General features: G+C 41.2%; 1 protein-coding gene and 1 pseudogene across 1 annotated transcript in view; one reads left to right on the forward strand and one right to left on the reverse strand.

Moving 5' to 3' along the window:
* Window positions 1-853: 853 nt before the first annotated feature.
* Window positions 854-2423, forward strand: LOC102869272 (annotated as a pseudogene).
* Window positions 2424-10912: 8489 nt separating this feature from the next.
* Window positions 10913-21138, reverse strand: part of MYH1 (myosin, heavy chain 1, skeletal muscle, adult) — a 26646-nt gene continuing 16420 nt past the window's right edge. The window contains exons 13-23 of the mRNA XM_006898563.1: window positions 17967-18059; window positions 16576-16759; window positions 16164-16329; window positions 15951-16075; window positions 15029-15337; window positions 14738-14941; window positions 14169-14294; window positions 13909-14079; window positions 13524-13628; window positions 13192-13287; window positions 10913-11068 (exon numbers count right to left, since the gene is read on the reverse strand). Coding sequence (XP_006898625.1) covers window positions 10913-11068; window positions 13192-13287; window positions 13524-13628; window positions 13909-14079; window positions 14169-14294; window positions 14738-14941; window positions 15029-15337; window positions 15951-16075; window positions 16164-16329; window positions 16576-16759; window positions 17967-18059 — 1735 coding nt within the window. The remainder of the gene's footprint in view (window positions 11069-13191; window positions 13288-13523; window positions 13629-13908; window positions 14080-14168; window positions 14295-14737; window positions 14942-15028; window positions 15338-15950; window positions 16076-16163; window positions 16330-16575; window positions 16760-17966; window positions 18060-21138) is intronic.

The following is a 21138-nucleotide window of genomic DNA, read 5'->3' on the forward strand; positions in this document are numbered from 1 at the left end:
TTGAGGTTGTTACCAATTTCTGCTCGGCCCCACAGTCAACTCTTTTGGCATCATCAGTCAGGAAAGCAAAAGATGAATTCCACTGGGGAATCTACTGTCAGGGACCTCTCCAAAGTGCTGAGAAGCAATGATGTCAGTCTAGACACTAAGGTGCACCTGATCCAGGCCATAATCTTTGCAGTTACTTGTTATGCATCAGAGAGCTGGACAATGTCTAAGGATGACATAAGGAGAATCGATGCCTTTGAGTTGTGGTGCTGGAGAAGAGTATTGAACATACTATAGACTACAATGGTTTTTTTCTTTCCTGACTGCTAGTGTCAAGAGTGTTGATTGTGGAGCTGAGCAAGCTGTAGCTGTTAACAACCTCAATCACTTCTCTATTCTCCATGGTGCTGCCAGTTGGCCCAGTGATGAGAATCTTTTTCTTCTTGATGTAGAGCTTCAATCCATATTGAAGACTATGGTCCTTGCCACAAGTGCTTCAGGTCCTCCTCAGTTTCAGCAGGCAACATTGTGTCATCTGCATAACATCGTTGTTGCTGAGTTTTCCTCCAATCCTGATGCTAAATTCCTCCTCATACAGCCCACCTTCCCTAATTTGAGGAGGTGCTATTTGGCAAGGTGACTTAACTAATAATGATAAAATTACCCATGACAAAATCTGAGTGAAGAACATTCCATGTAGAGAAATTTGGAAAGAAGTTCATGAGAAAAAGATATTTTGGGGCCAAGCGCCCTCCGAGTCAGCTGGCGGGGTGGCGCCGGCCGTGGTCAACCCAGTGAGCTTTGCCAACACGATAAACTCCAGGGCCTGGTGGCCGCAGCAGCTCCAGCGGATCGATGAGGAAAGATGACCGCCCTGACAACGGTCGTGGTGGCGGCGGCGGCCACCGCAGTAGCTGGCGCTGTGGCGGGGGCTGGCGCGGCCACTGGCCCGAGCGTGGGAGCAGCGCTGCCCCCGCAACAGAATAATGGCAATTTTAGTACTTTAGGTGGCATTCAAGCTTCCCAGCTTCAGAATTGGAAACAGAAAGCTATTCGAAATAAGAATCAAATAAATAAAATCAAATTATTAATCAAGTTATTAATTTAGAAAAAGATAAACACAGTCATTTCTACAACCAAAAAAAAATGACTTCAGAATTGAGTATAGTATGCTCGAAGAATTGGAAAATAAATTTATTATCAGCAGAAAAACAGAAAGAACAAAAATTCAGCAACAGTTGGCAAAGATACATAACAATGTAAAGAGACTTCAGCAACAGTTAAAAGATATGACGCCTACTCCTGATTTTGTTGAAAAGCTGAGAGAAATGATGGAAGACATTGAAAATGCAATTAACACTTTTAAAGAAGAACAGCGATTGATATATGAAGAGCTTATTAAAGAAGAGAAAACAACTAACAATGAACTGAGTGCCGTATCAAAAAAAATGGACATGTGGGCTTTCGGTAATTCAGAAACAGAGCGAGCTTTCAGAGTCATGGCAAACAAAGTTCCTGTTGACAAATTAACATCAAGTACTCTTCCAGAAGAAGTGGTAGAGTTTGAAAAATTCCTTCAGCAAACAGGTGGACAACAAGGAGGCTGGGATGATTATGATCACCAGAACTTTGTGAAAGTGAGAAACAAATACAAAGGGAAGCCAGTATTTATGGGAGAAGTTTTAGAACACCTTCCTGGAAGAACACAAGATGAAGTTCAGCAACATGAGAAATGGTATCAAAAATTTCTTGCTCTAGAAGAAAGAAAAAAAGAGTCTATTCAAAATTGGAAAACTAAAAAGCAACAAGAAAAGGAAGAAATTTTCAAGTTAAAAGAAAAAGCAAGTGATACACATATGCTTTACTATAATAAACAAGAAGAGAATCAAAAGCAAAAAGAGAAGAAAGGAAAAGACAGAAATTGGCAGTTGAAGCTTGGAAAAAACAGAAAAGCATAGAATTGTCAATGAAAAATGCTTCTCAGTTAAAAGATGAGGAAGAGAAAGAGAGAAAACAGCAGAGAGAGCGTCAATGTCAGTGTAAACTAAACTTACTGCTAGAAAATTATACCCAGCAGAAGAAAGAACAGGAAGAATTTTTGAGGCTTGAAAAGGAAATAAGAGAAAAGGCAGAAAAAGCAGAAAAAAGGACAATTGCTGCTGAAGAAATTTCCAGGTTTCAGGAAAGAGATTTGCAGAAACTTGAATTGAAAATTCTAGATAGACAGGCAAAGGAAGCTGAAAAGGCAGAAAAACAAAAGACGACGGGCAAAATTAAAAGAAAAGGTTGAAAACAATGTTAGCCGAGATCCTTCTAGGCTTTACAAACCTACTAGAGGTTGGGAAGAACGGACCAAAAAGATAGGACCAACAGGCTCTGGACCACTTCTTTATATTCCACACAGGGCTATTCCAAGCTGGAGACAAGGATTATAGAGAAGTATTTCAGATTTTCCTTCAGCCTTTTCTGCATTTAAAACATTTATAAAATCAGTATTCACACACAAAAAAGAAAAAGATATTTTATATATATATCTATAGATATAGATGATATAGAAGATATAGATATAGATGATATAGATAGCTATAAAGACAGAGACAGAGACAGAGAGAGACAGAGACAGAGATAGAGATAGAGATAGATATAGAATGCCTACTGTGAACTATTGTAGTGTTAAATACTTTCAAAGCCCTTTACCTTATTCTCATTCAACTTTATGGATGCCTTTGAGTTGGTGTTGGGGGAGGAGTATTGAGTATACCATAGGCTTCTAAAAGAAGAAACAATCCTATCTCGAATTTAGGGAAGTAAAAGCTTACTTCGGAGGCCAGTAATGCTCAGGATATGACGGAGTCAGCACAGCTTCTACTCAGGTGTATTGATGAGCAGACCTCCCACTAACCTGCAGCTTCACTGGGGGTGGGGCCAGTGTTGCAAAACTCTTCAGTTCTTCCAGTTATGGTGTCTCCATCACCTCTACAAGAATGTGCAACCAGGGGGCTCCTTAGATGCAAGAGTGGGGAAACTGCATCTCACAGACTTTGAGCATGTTATCAGGAGGGGCCAGCCCTTGGGAAAAGACATCGTGTTGTGAAAGGTGGAAGGTCAGCAAAAAAGAGGAAAAGCTTCAGTGAGATGATTGACAGTGATTAACAATGGGCTTGAGCATTGTAGAGATCATGAAGATGACCCAGGTTAAGACAAGATTCAGATCTGTTGTTCACAAGGTTGCTATGAATCGTAGTCAACCTGAAGGCAACAACTACAACCTTAAAAAGTGGAAAGAATGATATTTGCCATTTTATTATAAATTGAGCCACATTCTGGATAATTAAAGCAGAGCCAGTACTCAGCTGAGGCAGGGTTAGCCGAGAGATCACTGCTTAACCACAGCTGTGCAACCTCTAACGTTCTTTCCCATTAGAGATTCTGCATTTATATATTGTGGTACTTTAGTGGCACTATAAAGGCAGCGCTAGGAATAAAAGACTAATGTTGTTGTTGTGTACCGTCTAGTCGGAACCGACCCATAGCTGACCCTCCAGGCGGTTTTCAGAGGCAATGAATCACACTGGAAGACATTGCCCATCCTTCTCCCGTGAAGCAGCTGGAGGCCTCAAACTGTGTGCCTTAAGGATTGCAGTGTGGCTTCTTGCCACCAGGCCACCAGAGCTGTCAAAATTTGCAGCTGTGAAGCTGGCCCCTGGCTCATAGCAATCCCATGCACATCAGAACAGAGAAATGGTCAGACTGTTGTGATCCTGGCTTTTCACGGACTGATTTTTGGCAGTTGTCATGCCTTTACTTCTCATCTTTACCGAGAAATGCATGATATTACACATCATGGTAGCACACAAGCTTTCACTGACAGTTGAGTGGTAGATGCATTTGAGGTGCACTGGCCAGGAATTGAACCCAGGTCTCCTACATGGAAGGTGAAAATTTTACCATTGAACCACCAGTGCCCTCTTAGCAAATGACTTACACTTTATGCAATCCTGGCTCTATGAGAGAAACCCATGTGGTGTACTGCTATCTTTTGTTGAGCATGCCACAGTGTTGCTCACCAGGAGCCAGCATTTTCAAAACCAGAACGACATAAAAAAAAACCCAACAAAAACCTACCCGCAGAGTATATAGAACTGGGGAAAGTGTAAAAAAAAAAAATAGAGATAATAGAAACATATGTTTTCTGTACTATAGAGACAGAGCCTTGAAAATGTAGTTGCCCTTTTTCCTGACCCCAGAAATTCTGTCTCAGTGGCATAGCCTTTATTTGGCCCATGCACGTACAGACATTCTACTCATTCACTGCCTCAACATTCCCCCTCCCACCCTGAGCCATATACACCTTTTCTTTTGCCTCTCCCACTGCATAAATATAGACACATCTGCTAGATATTATAATTGATTACCTCCCAGGCACATGTACTCCTTCCTGGAAAAGCAAGTTTACATGGAGAACTGGAATGACTCTGTTTCATGGTTATACATCATTCTTCTTGCTCAGATTCCTACAAGTTGTCTCTACTCTTAACACTTCCTCCTACTTCTTATCTGACTTTTCTGGTGTCAGATAAGAAAATGTGTGAAATCATGTACTGCCTCACTACTAAAGCTACATCAATTAGTATCTAATTTCTCATGTTTTTTAAAACTGTAATTAAAACCACTTGGCCAACTGACTGGAAAAGATCTGTATTTGTTCCCATCCCAAAGAAGGATGACCCAGCTGAGTGTGGAAACTACAGAACAATATCATTGATTTCAAATGCAAGCAAGATTCTACTGAAGATTATCCAAAAACGACTGGAACAGCACATCAGCAGAGAACTGCCAGAAGTCCAGACTGGGTTTAGAAGGGGTTGTGGTACTAGGGATATTGTAGCTAATGTTAGATGGATCTCAGCTGAAAGCAGAGAATACCAGAAGAATGTCTATCTGTGTTTCATTGACTATGCAAAGGTGTTTGACTGTGAGGATCATAACAAACTGTGACTGGCTCTGAGAAGAATGGGAATCCCAGAACACTTGATTATGCTAATGTGAAACCTATACTTGGACCAAGAGGCAGTCCTCAGAACAGAGCAAGGAAACTACATGGTTCAAAATTGGGAAGGGCATACGCCAGGGTTGTGTCCTGTCTCCATACCTTTTCAACCTGTATGCAGAACAGATTATCCGGGAGGCTGGGCTCTATGAGGAAAACTGTGGGGTCAATATTGATGGAAGATCTATCAACAATCTGCATTATGCAGATGACACAACCCTGCTTGCTGAAACTTAGAAGGACCTGAAGCGCTTGCTGCAGAGGGTCAAGGACTGCAGCCTTCAATATGGTTTGAGGCTCAATGTCAAGAAGACAAAGATTCTCACCCAATTGGCAGCGTCAGGATGGGTGGTGAAGAGATTGAGATTGTTCACAACTTTAGTCTGCTTGGCTCCACGGTCAATACTCTTGGCACCAGTAGCCAGGAAATAAAAAAACATATTGCGATGGGAAAGTCTGCTGTTAGGGACCTCTCTGAAGTACTGAAGAGCAGTGGTGTCACTCTGGAGACTAAGGTGCATCTGATACAGGACATGGTCTTTGCAATCACTTGTTATGCATCAGAGAGTTGGACAATTGCTAGGGAGGATAGGAGGAGAATTGATGCCTTTGAGCTGTGGTGCTGGAGAAGAGTATTGAGGGTACCATGGACTGCCAGGAAAACAAACAGATTCGTTCTGGAAACGGTTAAACCAGGCTGCTTCTTGGAAGCAAGGATTCTGGGGCTTCGTCTGACATACTTTGGACATGTAAGGAGTAACAAGTCCTTGGAGAGGGACATCATGTTTGGGAGGATGGAGGGACGGTGCGGGAGGGGAAGACCCTCTATGAGGTGGATTGATTCAGTGACTGGGATAATTGGGATGCGTGTGTCAGGCAGTGCGATTGGCACAGGATAGAGCAGGGTTTAGGGCTGTTGCACATAGGGTCGCTATGAGTAGCAAGCAACTTGACGGCACATAACAACAACAACAAGAAGTACCAAGAATGTTGATTGTGGAGCCAAGCAAACTGAATCTGTTAACAAATCTTAATCTCTTAATTGATGCTGATCTTGATCATGATGCTCGCAGTTGGCCCAGTTGTGAAAATCTTTGTTCTCTTGATGTTGCACTTCAATCCATATTGGAGGCTACAGTTCTTGACCTTTTGCAGCAATTGCCTCAGATCTTCTTCCGTTTCAGCAAGCCAGGTTGTGCCATCTGTGTTGTTGATGAGTCTTTCTCCAATCCAATGCCACATTCTTTCTCATAAAATCCAGCCTCCCCAATGATCTGTTCCTCATATAGAGTTCAAAGGTATGGAGATAGGATGCATCCCTGGTGTACACCTTTCCTGAGTATGACACTACCATATCTTTAACAAGAAAACAACCAGAAGGTTGATGCCATCCCTGTTGATAGTTGGCATCTTTTACAGAGTTGGAAGTGGAGGCAGGAGAGACCACCCTGCATTCCCAAGTGGTAGGATGTTAGCAAGGGACAACTGGAAGGTGCAAGGGGAAGGCAATCGTGTGGGGAAAAGAGAGTAAATGTTTTCATTTTCATGTACTAATAGTTTTATGGGTAATTTGGATTTCTACAAATTTATGCAAACAGTTGTGTATTGGTTTGGAAGGGGTTAAAGCTTAGAGAAAAGATTGAAAATGTTAATTGAAAAAATACATGTTGAGGGCAATAAAGACATCAAATGTCAATACAGAAATAATACCAGTTTCTCTCAATAAGGAAATCCAAAACCTCACACTACTTTGAAGGACAAGAGAGATAAGTAAGGATGCAATAACTGAATGTGAGAGATGAGATGTGATGTGATAAATAATACCAGTTTTTTCTCAATAAGGAAATCCAAAGTCTCACCTTACTTTGAAGGACAAGAGAGATAAGGAAGGATGTAGTAACTGAATTTGAGAGATGAGATGGGATGTGATAAGACCAGGTATGATCAATGAGTGGGAAAAATAAGGCTTAATTGAATAACTGAACATGAGAGGATGCAAAAACCTAGTGGGAGAGATAATACATCATGCAGTCAATGAGGAGGAAGGTAAGACAGTAGCAACAACTGCACAGCAGAGATAAGATGGGCTACAGTAATTGAATGGAAGAGATAATGCAATAACTGAGCAAGAGAGGGAAGATGGGAGGCCGGAACTGAATGAGAGATGAAACTGAATAAAGTAACTGAGTATGAGACATTATACAAAATGCAATAACTGAAAATTATATGTAACACAGGGTATAATAAATGTGCAGAAAGAAGACTAGTTGCAGTAACTGAAAGGGAACTTTAAGTCAGGATGGAATAAATGAATGGGAGAGATAATGCATTAACTGAGCAGGATAGATAAGATGCGATGCAATAACCATAAAAGCCCCAAATAATTGCTGTATGCTCAGAATCAAACCATAAGTGACCTCATAAGTGGGTTTTCAGAGGCTATAAATTGCATGGAAGGAGAGTTTTCATCTTTCTCCTGGAGAGCTGCAGGGGAATTTAAACCCCCTTTCTTTGGGTTGACAGTGTAATTCTCTATCCACTAGGCCACCAGAGCTCCAGACTGGAATGAGTTAAGTAGATGTGTGTTTACAGGTTTTTTTTTAAAAAAATCTTATTGTGAAAGAAAGTAGAAAATGAGGTAACAGCTGGATGAAAAAAATGGAGTTGAAGGAGTATTTAAGAAAGGTTCTAATAGAGTAGGAAATGTTGGAATTGCTGTGCAAAAGAATATTCCATGGTTTAAACTTTTTGATGGGGAGGAGGGAATGAGAATTAGGTCCAGGCATAAGAATGGACCTCAGTATGGGAGGAGAAATATTTTTAATTGAAAGGAGAAGGTAGTTCAGATATAAATCTGAGGCCATTTTTATCTAATGACATTCCCTACCCCCCTTTTTAGAGCAGATATGAGAGCAACTGCTAATCCTGAAAGAAATGGAGGTGTAAGGAGAGTGAAGGAAATCTGAAATCGTACTGAAGAGAGTGATGAAGGCATGTGCTTAAAGAAATGCAGTATTCAGGGCCCAGTGGGGTTGGTGGTTGTGCTGCCTTTTTCTCTGAAATATGGAGATTGTTGGATTTTTTTTCAGAGTTAGTGTCATTCCAGTCAGGTAAGGTAGGAGAATAGAAGATGGCCGGGAAGTCGAGGGAGTTGTCAAGAGAGTAGCTACAAATAGAGATGATGGATTTTTGCTGAGTTGGAGGAGAACTAAAGAGAAAAAGAGGCTTATGGGTAGGCCAGAAGTAGAACAGAACACTGATGATGCCAAAGGGCCTGGCTGTTATAATAGGACGATTGCAACAAGCACATCCAGGAGATGGCTGCTTTACTGATTTTGAAGACTGAGTAGTTTTGGATTATGCCCTTTTCCAGTTGAAGTCTGTGGAAGAGGTGGCGTGAGGAGATGCTGGAAATGTGTGTCATTGAGTTGCTTCTGCCTTATTTTTCCACCTCTTTGCTTAATAACTTACTATTCTTGATAGCAACTTTTCCTCATTATGTCAGTAAACAAATGAAATGACAGTTGTGGAATTAGAGTAGTAGACTAACTTGCAGCAAAAAAAAATTATTATTATTATTATTATTATTATTATAAAAAGGAAATATAAACATTATATTATTGTAACAATAATTCTTAATTATTATTAACTCAATGTGTAGAGTTAGAATGATCAGTTGTGCACAATGATCAAGGGAAAACAATGGAGGTACAACAGCCCAGAAGGAAGACTTCTCTAGAGCTGAGGTCTGGGTGTAAGGCTGGATAAGACAATAAAAACATGGGCTTTTATATTGTTCCTTTCAAACAGGAATATTCTCATTAGGGTTTTGTTCTATTTCTAAGAGACAAGATACTTGTTATCTCACTAGCTCTTGGTCTATTAAAAAGTGGGATAAATAGGAGGCATATGCTACTCTCAGTATTTATCACCTGTAATAGTAATATTTATTATACAATAATAACAGTTGCCACGGCTGTATAAAAATGCACAATGTAGAAATCTAAATGTGACATCATGAGCATGGGGAACTTCTTGTCTTACATTAATGGGCATCTGATTGCCTGGAAGAGCTAGGGAGAGCCTTGTAAAGACGTTTTCAATGAAATAGAACAACAAATACTGAAAAGGTGCACATATGTAACTCCTCCCTCATGGTGTAAGGCATCATGTGTGGAGCTGCTAACCAAAAGGTCTGCAGTTTGGATCCACCACGTGGTCCGCGGGAAAAAGATGGGCAGCCTCCTTCTGTGAAGATTTACGTCTTCAGAAACACATTGGAGGATTACTTTAAGTCAGAACCGCCTTAATGCAGTGGTTGCTTTATTGTTACTGCTCTAACATGATTGCCAGGGACGCTCAATAAAACAAGCAACATCAGTAGATATCAAAGCTCTAAAATTTTCATATTTAAAAATGACTGGACTCATAGATCTTATCTCTTTCTCAGGGGATCTTATTCCCAGTTAATGGTGCGTTTAGTTAGCAAGAGTGATTAATTGGGGGGGGGGGAGGGGAAGGTGATTTGTAAACTGTCACTCAAAAACATAGCTCAGATGCTTATAAAGGGAGTCTGTATAGGAGCAGAAGGTTAGTTTGCTCAGTTACTAACTGAAAGGTTGGAGGTTTGAATCCACCCAGAAATGCTTTGTCTTGACTTCTGCCTGAGTATCTACTTCTCATAAATCTTAGCCATTGAAAACCCTGTGGAAGACAGTTCCCCTCCAACAAAATCAGCATGAGTCAGAATTAACCTGGCAGCAGTGTGTGAAGGTAATGTTAAAGTAACTATACTGAAAGGGTCCGTTTTAAATTATAGTGAATAGTAGCTAATCCATTTTTCTTCTCTATTTTTTTTAAAGGTCAATAACTTTAAAAAGTCATTGCAATAACTAACAAAGTCATTGCTGTAGAGTCGGAACTAACTCATAGTTGACTCTCCTCTTTGGAGTCTGTATAAAATTGCCCAACGTTCTCCTGAGGAGATACTGGGCAATTTTAATCTGCAGAGAGGCCACACCTTTGAGTTAGGAGAGCAGCCCCCTATGGACTAGGCCATCAGAGCTCCCGCTGTTGTTGATGCTGATGGTGGTGTGTGTCTTACAGTTAGAACTCACTCCTAGGTGATCCTCCAGAGGGAATAATGCGCTTGGGAGGTGATTGCCCATCTTTCTCCCACAAAGCACAAACCGAGTGCCTTCGGGATGGCAGCGCAGCTCCTTACCACCAAAGCTCCCTGAGCTCCAATTAGCGTTGCTTCTTTTTACTTAGGACCAAGGTTGGGTTTTTTTAAATCATGTTGTGACAAAACACAATAACATCATTAACAACAACAACAAATACTATTGTCTGACAATTAGCTGATATTTTACCAAATAAAAACTCAAACTCTTCTCTGTTCAGTCCAAACCAACCCATAGCTGACCCTCCAGCGAGTTCCTGAGGCTCTAAATCACCTGAGAGGACATGGCCATTTCCCCCCAGCCAGCAGGGTTGCTGGTGGATTCTGGTCACCAGCGGTGTGACTCCCTAACAACTACACCAGCAATGAGTGATGTGTCACCAAGGTTTACCAAATGGAGACCACCGGCTTCTTCCAGCACTTACTAACTCACTCGGCCTGCTGGCTCTCTGTCATATTTTAGTTTTGTTAAGTAAGCACTCTTCTGGAAAATGTAAGCTAAATGTTTTGCTTTTCCACTCTTGGTGGAACCTAAAAGATAGATTGGCACAGCAGGAGGAAAGGGGGGAAAAAAAGACTCAAGTTCTTCGCAGGTAAATTTTTTATCTGCAAAATTCATAGGTACAAAATGGAGTGACAAAGATTTTCACATTTTGTGCGTGTCTTTGGTCACCTTGCAGCATTTGGGGGAATCACTCTTCTTCACTTATGACTTTGGTGTGAACCTCCCGGCTCTTCACCCGCAGCTTGTTGACCTGGGACTCGGCGATGTCAGCCCGCTCCTCGGCCTCCTCCAGCTCGTGCTGGATCTTGCGGAACTTGGAGAGGTTGACGTTGGACTGTTCCTCCTGAGAACCAAAGTGCAGTGATGAGGAAATAGAATTCAGAATTTCAGGGTTCCTAGGTCAAATGGACCTTCAGTTGTGTGGGCTTGGTTTGTTTCATTGGGTTGTTGTTTTTTTTTTTTATTTTATTAATTTTAATGAACATTTACAGAGATTTTGGATTTTCATTCATTCATTGTTGCACTTTTTTCTTTACCCACCTCCCCCAATTCGCTCCTCTCTTTGAAAAGCAAAAGATAAACTTCTTCGTTTGCAGTCCCCCACCCCACCCCAATGCACTCCACTAGGCAACCTTAATTCTGGATTTCTGTGATAATCATAATATACTATCATATATAACTTTTAAACTGTTCTGTCCCTCATCTATTTCAAATAAGTATACATCCAGTTTTTCTCTGTCTTAGTGGATTTGGTTTTTTAAAATTTAAAAATTATTCACTAGTAAATCTTGTAAGAAACTTAAAACTTTGGAGCGTTTACTAAGTACTTCCAGGGGTCCCATTGTGTTTTTTTAACAGAATGGAACAAAAGCAGAGATCTTGCTTTTTTCCTAAAAATCAATTTTTTAAAACTTTAAGGACATAATCTATATTATACCTAACTCTAAAAGCTTTGAATAAAAATGAATGCCTGTTAGTTAGAAATTATTGCCACTTAAGGCAGTTTAAACATTAAGGGAAGAAATTTACTGCTTCCTAAAATAGTCTGCAGTGCTGTGTTTCACTGTGCTTAAATATGAAGGAGTGAATTTGAAACGTCAGTCGTAGTTTAAGGTTTTTAACAAGCCTTATTAACAATCCTCTACAAATTTACAACATTCATGGAGCTTAGAATCTAAATAATAAAACTTGGGGGAAGCCTCACCTTTCCCCTCTTATGAAGGAAACTAAGACCTAGAGAAAATAGGACCTCCCTCTTCCCAGCCCCCTCTCCCTTCCTCCACGCTCCTTCCCCCCTCTGATTTGTCCAGAATTTATGTGTGCATATGCACGTGTACATACAAATAGATAGATACGTATGTCATCATTCTCTCTCTCTCTATCATCCTGGACTTTAGAAGTTAGTGAAAAATGGGAAAATCATGAATGATCATAGGATGATTTGTGGTATATAGCTTTGCATAGTCATAATTAGAAAATGGATTTATTTCATTATTATTTCAGATGAAACACAATGGGGGGCTGAGCTGAGGTGTGGTGCCATAAATCTAGTGGTTTAAACATAATGACTAGAACTCCTCAGCTCCACACACGCTTCCATTCAGCTACCTATTTGACATCTTGCGTACAGAATGGTATTTCAAACTTGATCCATCCAAAACGCTATTCCTGTTTTCTTCTTGCCTTGCAAATCTGTTCTTCCTTTCATTATCCATCCATTTTCATAGGTGTTACACCATCCTCCCCGTTACCGAAACCACAGACTTGATGAATTACCCCTGATTTCCATACCCTCTTCTCACCAATGTAGCTGCTATTTTAGACTTTCTGCATCCAAGATGTATCTTGAATCTCCCCAGTTCTCTCTGTTACCTGGTTGCCTTGACTCAGGCCATAGAACCACTTGAAAAGCTCCCTAATGGGTCTCCTTGTGTCTAGCTGTGTTCCTGGAAGTTCCTACTCCACATAGTAGTCAAATACTGTTTTTAAAATATGTAAATCAGATCACGATTGGCTCAGCTTGGACTCCTCCAGTGGCTTCCCAGTGTCCCATTACACTTAATGTAATTAAGCAAGCTATATTATCAGTGATTCATGAAAACTCTAAATATGTGAAGATTCTTAACGAGGCCTGAACTTGAACATAATGAGGTTTTGGCAAGCTTCTGCCTAGGTCTCCGGTCTCATCTCTACTATGTCTCTCTGTGTTCCTATGCAGCCACAAACCTGTCTTTCTTTTCTCTGAACCAGCCTATTTTCCACTTAATTTCTCAGCTTGCTCTTTCCCTTTCTACTGTCTAGCTCATCAAGTGACTGGTTTCTTCCCATTGTTCAGAACTTGAACCATTTTCACTTTTTTTCTTCCTCTATTTGCCCATCCTTTCTTCTGTTCCTTCAGCTTAATGTGACCTGGAAGCATCTAAGAACTGAAGGCTACCCAACCCGTCCAGGTGGTTCTGAACTCACCGCTTCCTCAGCTTGTCTCTTGTAAGCTTTCACCTTTGCTTGCAGTTTGTCCACTAGGTCCTGGAGCCTGAGGACATTCTTGCGGTCTTCCTCAGTCTGAAAGAGTCATTTTAAAGAGTGAGTTCCTGTACACACAAACAACATGACATTTTGCTATCTGCTTGGTTGTATATTTGTTGCAAATCAAAAGCAAATCCATTGTTATTAAGTTAGATCCCTTCTCATAACAACCCTAAAGGAAAGACAGAAAGAGGTTACTCCCAAGGCTTGCCAAGGGTAAATAATTTATGGAAACAGAACTGTTTGATCTTTTTTCAGACCATTTTTCTTACCTGGTAAGTGAGCTCCTTCACTCTTCTCTCATGTTTGCGAAGACCCTTGACAGCTTCAACGTTGCGTTTCTGTTCACTTTCAACTTCTCCTTCAAGTTCACGAACCTGCAAGAAGATGTTGTTATAAAGACAAGAACAGTGTTGTAGCTACTCAACCGTGTTTCTGCTTCTTCAAATGACTTAGAGTGCTTCACAATTTTCTCTGCTTTGTATCTCTTTTTGATGCTCTCATCTAATCCTCATCCCCTGTTTTAAGCTCTTGAGTGGGGAGAGTCTATCTCTCATTCATCTTATGTAGGGCCCACATCATTTAGCATCATTAAATAGGCAAAATTATTTCTTGAAATGGAACAAGATACAAAAGTGTGCTGATCAGGAGACCCACCCTGGCCTCCAGTTTCTGGATCTGCTTCTTGCCGCCCTTCAGGGCCAGCTGCTCAGCCTCGTCCAGACGGTGCTGCAGGTCCTTCACCGTCTGCTCCAGGTTCTTCTTCATCCTCTCCAGGTGGGCGCTGGTGTCCTGCTCCTTTTTCAGCTCCTCGGCCATCATGGCGGCCTGGTGAGCAGTAGAACAAAATTGTTATAGGAGCTGAAGTGGCCTGTCAACATTCAAGCTGGATGACCACTGTGTTGCTTTTCACTCACGTCAGTGATGGCCTTCTTGGCCTTCTCTTCCGCGTTGCGGGCTTCCTGGACAATGTCCTCCATCTCTCCCTGGATCTGGGAAATGTCTGTTTCCAGCTTCTTCTTGGTGTTGATCAGGCTGGTGTTCTGATTAAATGTACAATTTTAAATTGTTAAGTACCCAGAGGCAAGTGAGAACATCTAACATTCTAATAGACTCACAAACTGATTACATTACCTACCACCCTTCCTTGTTTCATAAGACCATCTGAGTAGACATTATTTAGTTAAAACCTAGTCAACTCTGAGTGTCACAACCCAAACAAAAATATAGTTATTCTAAATATTAAATGTTTTAAGCTATATTCTCCATGAAAAATTATTAATAGTTTTAGTTAGTAATATTAAGAGTTGAGCAGGAAGCCCTGGTAAGAGTCAGTAAAGAGCTCAACAACTTAAAAGATTGGTGGTTTTGAATCTACCCAGTGGTCCCACTGGATGGAGGTGGGAAGACCTCGTGGTCTTCCGAACAGTCATAACCTTGAAAACCATCCTGCTGCATTGTTTATTATTTTATACCATACACTTACCTGGGTGTGCAGGAGTTGGACACGCTCGCTGGCATCCAGGAGCTCCTGTTCTGCAACCTTCCTGCTCCTCTCAGTCTGTTCCAAGGTGGCCCGAAGCTCCTCGATCTCAGCCTGCAGCAGGTTGGATCTGCGCTCAACCATGGCCAGCTGCTCCTTCAGGTCCTCCTGGCCCCGGAGGGCATCATCCAGGTGGATCTGGGTGTCCTGTGGAATGAACACAGGCATTGAGGCCCCATGTTCTCAGAGCTGCACTCACCGAATTGTTCTGGGGCTGCCTCTGGAACCCATTACCTTAAGGATGCCCTGGGTGTTCCTGTAGTTCCTCAGGGCCTCGGCAGCCATGCGGTTGGCATGGTTCAGCTGGATTTCCATCTCGTTGAGGTCTCCCTCCATCTTCTTCTTGACCCTGATGGCGTCGTTTCTGCTCCTGATCTCAGCATCCAGTGTGCTCTGCATCGACTCCACGACTCTAATGTGGTTCCTCTTCAGCTGGTCAATTTCCTCATCTTTTTCTGCAATTTTCCTATCGATTTCAGACTTCACTTGGTTCAACTCAAGCTGGATGCGCAGGATCTTTCCTTCTTCATGTTCAAGAGAAGCCTTAGTGACAGCCGGGGATGATATTAGTAGGGGAAGGGGAAATGTGGTTTTCTAGAAATAAGAATTAGTGCCTGGTTCCTATTGTGAGACAGACCTTTAAGGAGCCCTGGTGTGTGGTACTGCTAACCTAAACCTGGCAGTTTAAATTCACCTATACTGCTAACCTAAACCTGGCAGTTTAAATTCACCTATAGCTCCATGGGAACCAGTGGCAGGTTTTCTTCCATGAAAATATGGGAGTTGAGGAGTGGGGAATGGAGGGCCACTGGGGAATGGCTCAATGGCAGTAGGTTTGATTTTTCTTTGCCATACATACTTTTATTCTATTATAGACAATTTTAGGTTGTAGTTCATTTTCCCTCTCTCCCCTCAGGTAGACTGGTCCCTTGGAGACAAATTCTTAATTTGTTCGTCTTTGCTTTCTCAGTATATCCCAGTTCCTGACATATGTTAGTGGTTTTGTTCTTTGTAACTATAGGTAATTCTCCATGATTGTGTTTAGTGTACAGACTGAAAAATAGTTTTCTTTCCTTTCGATTCACCAGTCTTTTCTGTTGGTAGGACCTAATCATTTTAGGATTATTTTAGAGTACCTGTATAATACAATACCTACCTCTGCCTCCTCTAAAGCGGCCTGAAGCTCACACTTTTCTTGCTCAATCTGCTTCTTTATTTTTTCCAGCTCATGAATTCGTTTCCCTCCTTCTGCAATCTGTTCGGTGAGGTCAGAAATCTCCTCTGTTGGTAAGCACAATAGAGAAATGTGTTCACAAACAGGAAACGTTACTTCAAATCTTTGGTTATAGAAACGGTGACGTGTACTCACGTTGCAAGTTCTTATTTTCCCGCTTCAAGGTTTCAAGCTGGTCTAAAGATTCCTCATAAGCATTCTTAATTTTGAATAGCTCTGTGCTGAGTGAGCGGGATTCCTTTTGGGAAGCTTCAAGTTCAGCATGAGTCTCTTCATACTTCTGTTTCCATTCTGCTAGGATCTGAGGAGCACACCCAGAAATTGAGTGGAGCAATTTTCATGGGATGAAAGCCTTATGAATGAAGGCACTTAAGAAACAATTGAGATGATACATAACTGAATGACAAGAGTAGAAAACTCTAGGAGTCCCTTACTTTGCCATGGAGTAGAAGAAAGCGTCACAGTCAATTTAGATAAAGGCCACTGAATGTAGGAAACTATAGCTAATCCCACATTAAGTGTTGAAGCAGAAACTGGTGCAGAATACCTTGTCGAAGTTTCTTTGCTTCTTGTCCAGAGCTGCGCAGGCAGCATTCGATCTTTCCACATCAATCATGAGGTCCTCCACTTCATTCTGCAGCCGCTGCTTTGTTTTTTCAAGAGAAGCACATTTGGCATTGACAGCTTCAACGTGCTCCTCAGCATCCTGCAGACGCTGAGCTAGCTTCTTCCTAAAAAGTAAGACGTGGAGGATAGTAGTTGGAGGCCACCCACAGAACTGATTCCAGTGGTCCGTAGAGCATTGCACTGCTAACCCAAACATAGCATCTCTCTAGTGGTTCGAATCCATCAGCCCCTCCTCAGGAGAACAATGAGCAATCTTATTGGAAAACCACTGGATGGTCCGCTATGGGTCAGTTCTGACTCTATGGAAATCAGGGCGTTTTTTGAAATATTTCTAATTAACCTATCCCTACTCTTCTACACATCAAATACTGAAGTAACTCAAATTTCATTATTGCCGTTCTTCATAATCTGGCTTTTCGGACCTGCATGACTAATCCAGCCTATATTTTACCTTTCAGGCAGCTTCTTTATTTATGTCTGAATTTCCACTAAGTGTTTTGTTTTGGCTTTTTATCCCAGAGGTTAGAGCCTATCTGACTAACATTTCTATACTTTAGGCAATCATACATATTATATGGACCCAAATGTTTGATAACTTATAACTAAATAAACAAGAGTTTGTCCACCTCTTTGTATCTTGGAAAAAGGATCACATTTGGCAAAGTAAAAAGGGTCAACAAAAAAGAGGAGGGCTCTCAGCAAGATGGATTGACACAGTGAACTCAAACACAGCAACAGTGGTGATGACAGTGGACAATCTGGCCATATTTCATTCTGCTATTCATAGGGTCACTAGGAGTCTGAACCAACTCCATGGCACCTGAGAACAATAACATTCATTAATTGAAAATTTCTCAAATCAATAGAATTGTGTCTTTGAAGGCTCTTTTCCAAGACCTGTGCCCCAAATATTTTCTTTCCAACTCTGTGCTTGTACATCATCCTCACAATAAATGACTAATCTCTCCTTAAACTTTCTGTTGAGTAAATGTGTCTCTTACTGTTGAGACTCTCCCTCTTATGACAATTGAGTTTTAAGCTCTTGAGTTGCATCAACTATTTATTCCTTTATTAATCTTTCTTTGTCACTACAGAATTTTCTGTCTGCCTTTTAGGACTTGAGTAGTCTGACACTTGTTTTCACTTTAAATGACATATTTTCTCCTCTCATATGAAGAGATGTGCTTTGAAGCATTTTTTATATTTGTTTTGGGAATCAGGGACTATTTAACCATACAGAACTTATAGAACAGAACAGAACATTATACACAGAACATATATACTCTCGTTTCAGCCAAGTCTAGAACATACTTGGCCTCCTCCAGCTCCTCCGTGCGCTGGATGGCGTCCGTCTCGTATTTGGTCCTCCACTGGGCAACCTCACTGTTGGCCTTGGACATTGCCCTCTGAAGCTCAGCCTTGGCTTCCTGCTCCTCCTCATACTGTTCCCGCAGCAGGTCACAGTCATGGCGGGAGGACTGCAGGGCGTGGGCCAGGGCACTCTTGGCCTGGAAACATCAAGATTGATGACTTAATTTGGGTCTCTACATGCCACCAGAAGGAAACCTGGAGAAGTAAGCAAAATACAAGTAACAATAAATGACATTGGCATCACCAACTGGAGATCAGGCTTACCTTTATCTCCTCTTCAAGCTGCCTTTTTAATTCCTCAATTTGTTGGGTGAAAGCCTGTTTTCCCCTTGAGAGCTGAGAGACTAATGAATCCTTTTCATCTAACTGGCGTGAATATTCACCTGTATTGGCCAAGATCCAGAGAACATTGGGTTACTTTGGAAATTAAAGCTCAAAGTTGAAAACTAGAGCAGAGAAAGGGAGCAGATGTATCACACAGAGGAACCTGTGGATTCCCAACAAACCACCAACCTCAGGCTCAATTGAGATCTGCAAGTCTTTGAAAAGATACAAGGTGTGGAGAACTTCCAGAAAGAATGCATGCTTATGAACAACAACACAAAATTAGGGGGAGGAGACACTCAAGATTATTTAACTACAATAGAAGTTGGTGAAGAAACATAAGAAATGTAAATCAAAGCAGAAAAATATCTCAGTGCTTTTTCATCTGAGGCGATATTTTCCCTTACATTGAAAGTTAGTTGAAGCAGATAATTTCTCCCAAGGAGAATGGGAAAATCATAGAATTTGCTTCTGTAACTAGAAATCATGTTCAAAATAAAACCCTAGGTGCATCTTTATATCTGTGATCACATATCCTCCTACTCCTGGAATGAATTTATTTATGACTAAATAATCAATATTCAGACTAAATGACATTCAGATTTACTTTCAATTTCATAAGCTCCATAATTGAAAAAATATATCCAATGATATTAGAAAAGGAGAGGGGGGAAAACCTTGCAGAACCATTTTTAGACTATTTTCCTGGAAGTCTTTTCTCTAAGACAGAAGTCACAACTTTCTTTTTTCTCTGATTGAGAAAAAGTCACAACTTCCTTTTTTTCTCTGATTCTACTGATTGTTAGGTATAATCATGCATTGAGAAAGAGAAATCTTAGGAACCTTTTTTCTTCTTCAGAATACAGTTGTTTTTTTAAAATAAAGTGAACTGATTTGTAGTTCTTGAGTAGCAAGGGAAAAAAAAACCCCTCTTGATCTCATAAGAACAATATTTTAGTGACTACAAAAGATTTTAGCATTTCTCTAATGATACTTGGACCCACCTATTTCTTTAATAGCCCAGGTGATCTCATAGAACAATTCCCATCTTGTTACCTTTAACTTGGGGAAGAAATTTAGATAAACAGTTGGATGAGTTATTAGAAATGGAGTGAAACCAGACATGCTCCAATTTTTCTAATAGAAAAATCCTCACTTGAATGTCCCTAGGCTGAATCTGATCTACTTAACAGTGGAAAGGCTTCAGAAAGGGTATAAGGAGTGCATTCTCTTGGAAAGGTCACTTCATCATTACCACTACGTTTAACATTGTACAGACCAGTGAAGACGCTAAAGTACTAGTTTATGAAAGTATTTTTGAAAACTAAAAAGAGATAATGACAGACACACTTTGCATTTAGTACTTTTTAGATGGACCTTGATTGCCGTAAAAGAAGAAGAAAGTGCATCGGGGACACGGGTCAATAAAGTGTTTCTTTTTAGTGGATATCTCCCAGAGAGGTAATATATGATCTCAAGTAGTTCAATGCAAATGTTTTCCGCAAATTGAGTTTCCCAGGTCAATATGTCCTTCAAGGCTAGTAAATGGCCCACCTGACTCAGTCTGTAGACGAGCTCTCTGAGCTGTCAGGTCATTGATCAGCCGCTGCTGCTCTTCCTCCTTGGTCTTGAGTTCACTCACTTGGTCTTCTAGGGTGCGACACATCTTCTCAAGGTTTCCCTAGAGGCAAGAAGTGGTGGAAGACATTCCAAGCAAGTGTATGGAAGCTTCATAGGTGTTTCAGAGTCCATTTATGTGGAAAATAAGCTATCTTAACAAACAAAGCGAAGACACCACCCCACCCCCCAAGCATGCTGGAAAGAGTCACAAACTAGTGCCATCAGATTGCTTTGTGTATTTAGTGTCTTTGTTAATTGTCTTATCTATGTTACAAGGACAATAATGCCTGACTATGCAAGCTCATGAGACTTTTCTTAGGAGGCAATTCTATCATCCTGCTTAAGGAGAAAACAAACTTAATCAAGGTGAAGTATTTTAAAAGTCTCAAACTCTAGAGTCAACTTTTGTTTTTCATTTAATTAAGCACTTGGTAACTAAAGGAAATTGGAGAGAGTTTCTGTCCATCCAGAGCTATTTTGGAATAAAAGGTGTGGTGATGCATTTCCCCAAAAGCTGCTGTTGAAAATCTTACAGAGCACAGCTCTAATTTAAATATGGGGGAGAGGGTGTGTGAATTTGAGTCAGCTTTATGGCAATTGGCTGTTTTTAAAGAAAGAGTGAATTTTTCACCCTGCCATACTCAAGGTGCCCTGTATGTCTTCACCCTCAGACCTCTGACTTCCAGTGCTATAGTCTCCCCCCACCAGTTAATGAATGATTCTTGAAACATTAGTTAACACCTTACAGAAATCTAAGACCTAAATCCTAATGGTACCTTGGATTTGGAGACCATCTCCATGTTACTAGCAAGGTCATCGATCTCCATCTTCATTTCACTCTTCTCCTTCTCCAGCTTCTGTTTGACCCTCTGCAGGTTGTCGATCTGCTCCCCAAGCTCAGCCACACTGTCCGCGTGCTTCTTCCTCAGCGTGGCCGCTGTGGCCTCGTGCTGCAGGGTGGCCTCCTCCAGGTCCCTGCGCATCTTCTGGAACTCGGCCTCCCGCTTCTTGTTCATCTCAATCTGGGCTGAAGTCGCCCCACCAGCTTCCTCCAGACGCTCGCTGATCTCCTCCAGTTCCCGGGAGAGGTCAGAGCGCTGCTTCTCAGCTTTGGCCCTGGAGGCCCTTTCTGCCTCGATTTCCTCCTCCAGTTCCTCAATGCGGGCCT

This window comes from Elephantulus edwardii, unplaced genomic scaffold (genome assembly GCF_000299155.1).
Source record: "Elephantulus edwardii isolate Elephantulus edwardi_28Jun2011 unplaced genomic scaffold, EleEdw1.0 scaffold00233, whole genome shotgun sequence".
NCBI classification, from domain to species: Eukaryota; Metazoa; Chordata; class Mammalia; order Macroscelidea; family Macroscelididae; genus Elephantulus; species Elephantulus edwardii.